General features: G+C 65.2%; 1 protein-coding gene across 2 annotated transcripts in view; it reads right to left on the reverse strand.

Moving 5' to 3' along the window:
• The window catches only part of INTS9 (integrator complex subunit 9), an 86,088-nt gene extending 85,230 nt beyond the window's left edge, over nt 1–858 (reverse strand). For both annotated transcript variants that reach the window (XM_006029261.1, XM_025210726.1), the window contains exon 1: nt 778–858. In XM_006029261.1, the coding sequence (XP_006029323.1) occupies nt 778–786 (9 nt within the window). In that variant the 5' untranslated portion in view covers nt 787–858. The remainder of the gene's footprint in view (nt 1–777) is intronic.
• Between the last annotated feature and the right edge of the window lie 177 nt (nt 859–1,035).

Raw genomic sequence — 1,035 nt, forward strand, 5'->3', positions numbered from 1 at the left:
GAGGGCGATCAGGACTGGGTTATCTGACTAGACAGTGTTATATCAGAGCTTTCCTGCCCATAAGTTCCTCTAGTGCCCTGTAAACTCAGGTGGAAATCGATGCTCAGCTGCTCCCAGCACGGAGCAGAGACGCTCACCAACCTGCCGTGCCCTCCGCAGCCCCAGCTCCCTGCCCAAGATGCACCTCCAACACTTCCCCCCTAAACTGCTCCCCCCAGATCCAAGATGCCCCTAAATCATCCCCCCAAACTGCCCCCAGTGCCACCCCAGCTGAGATGCCCCTCCATCACCACCCAAAAACTTCACCCAGTGTCAAACCGGTCCCAAGATACCCTCCACCACCCCCAAAAACTGACCCCAGTGCCACCCCAGCCCCAAGATACCCCTCTACTATCCCCCAAAATTGCCCCCAGGGCCACCCCAACCCTGAGCTGTCCCACCACCACCCCCCAAAACTACCTCAGTTGCACCCCAGCCTCAAGATACCCCTCCACCATCCCCCCTAAACCACCCCAATGCCACCCCAGCCCCCATATACCCCTCCCCCAAAACGGTCACGCTCCTCCCCCGCCCCACCGGTGCACACAAGCCTGGCTGGGGCCTTAACACAGGCATGAACCCCCAGCTTAGGCCCCTCCTGTGCCTCAGTTTCCCCATGTGCAGGACGGGGCCCTCCAGCAAGGTGGGGATGGGGAGCAGGGGCCAAGGCCGAGGCTCCCCAGGACACAGGAGGAGGAAAGGACAGGAGATCCCCCCGGCCTGCACCGCTCCACTCACCAGCTTCATGCTGCCGGCCTCTTCCCCCCTGCCCCTTCCTGCCCTGCCTCTTCCCCCTCCCGGCGCGCGGGGCACGCTGGGACCTGTAGTCCCTCCCCGCCTCCTCAGCCGGCGGATGAGGTCATGCCCGGGAGGCATGCTGGGAGCTGTAGTCGGCCGGCCGCGCTCCCTGATTGGCGGGCCGCGGGGCACGCCGGGAGGTGCAGTCCGCGGGTCACCCGCCGCCCCCCGCCCCGGGGGGCCGCGGACTACAAAGCC

Source organism: Alligator sinensis, unplaced genomic scaffold (assembly GCF_000455745.1).
Source record: "Alligator sinensis unplaced genomic scaffold, ASM45574v1 scaffold637_1, whole genome shotgun sequence".
Taxonomy (NCBI): Eukaryota; Metazoa; Chordata; order Crocodylia; family Alligatoridae; genus Alligator; species Alligator sinensis.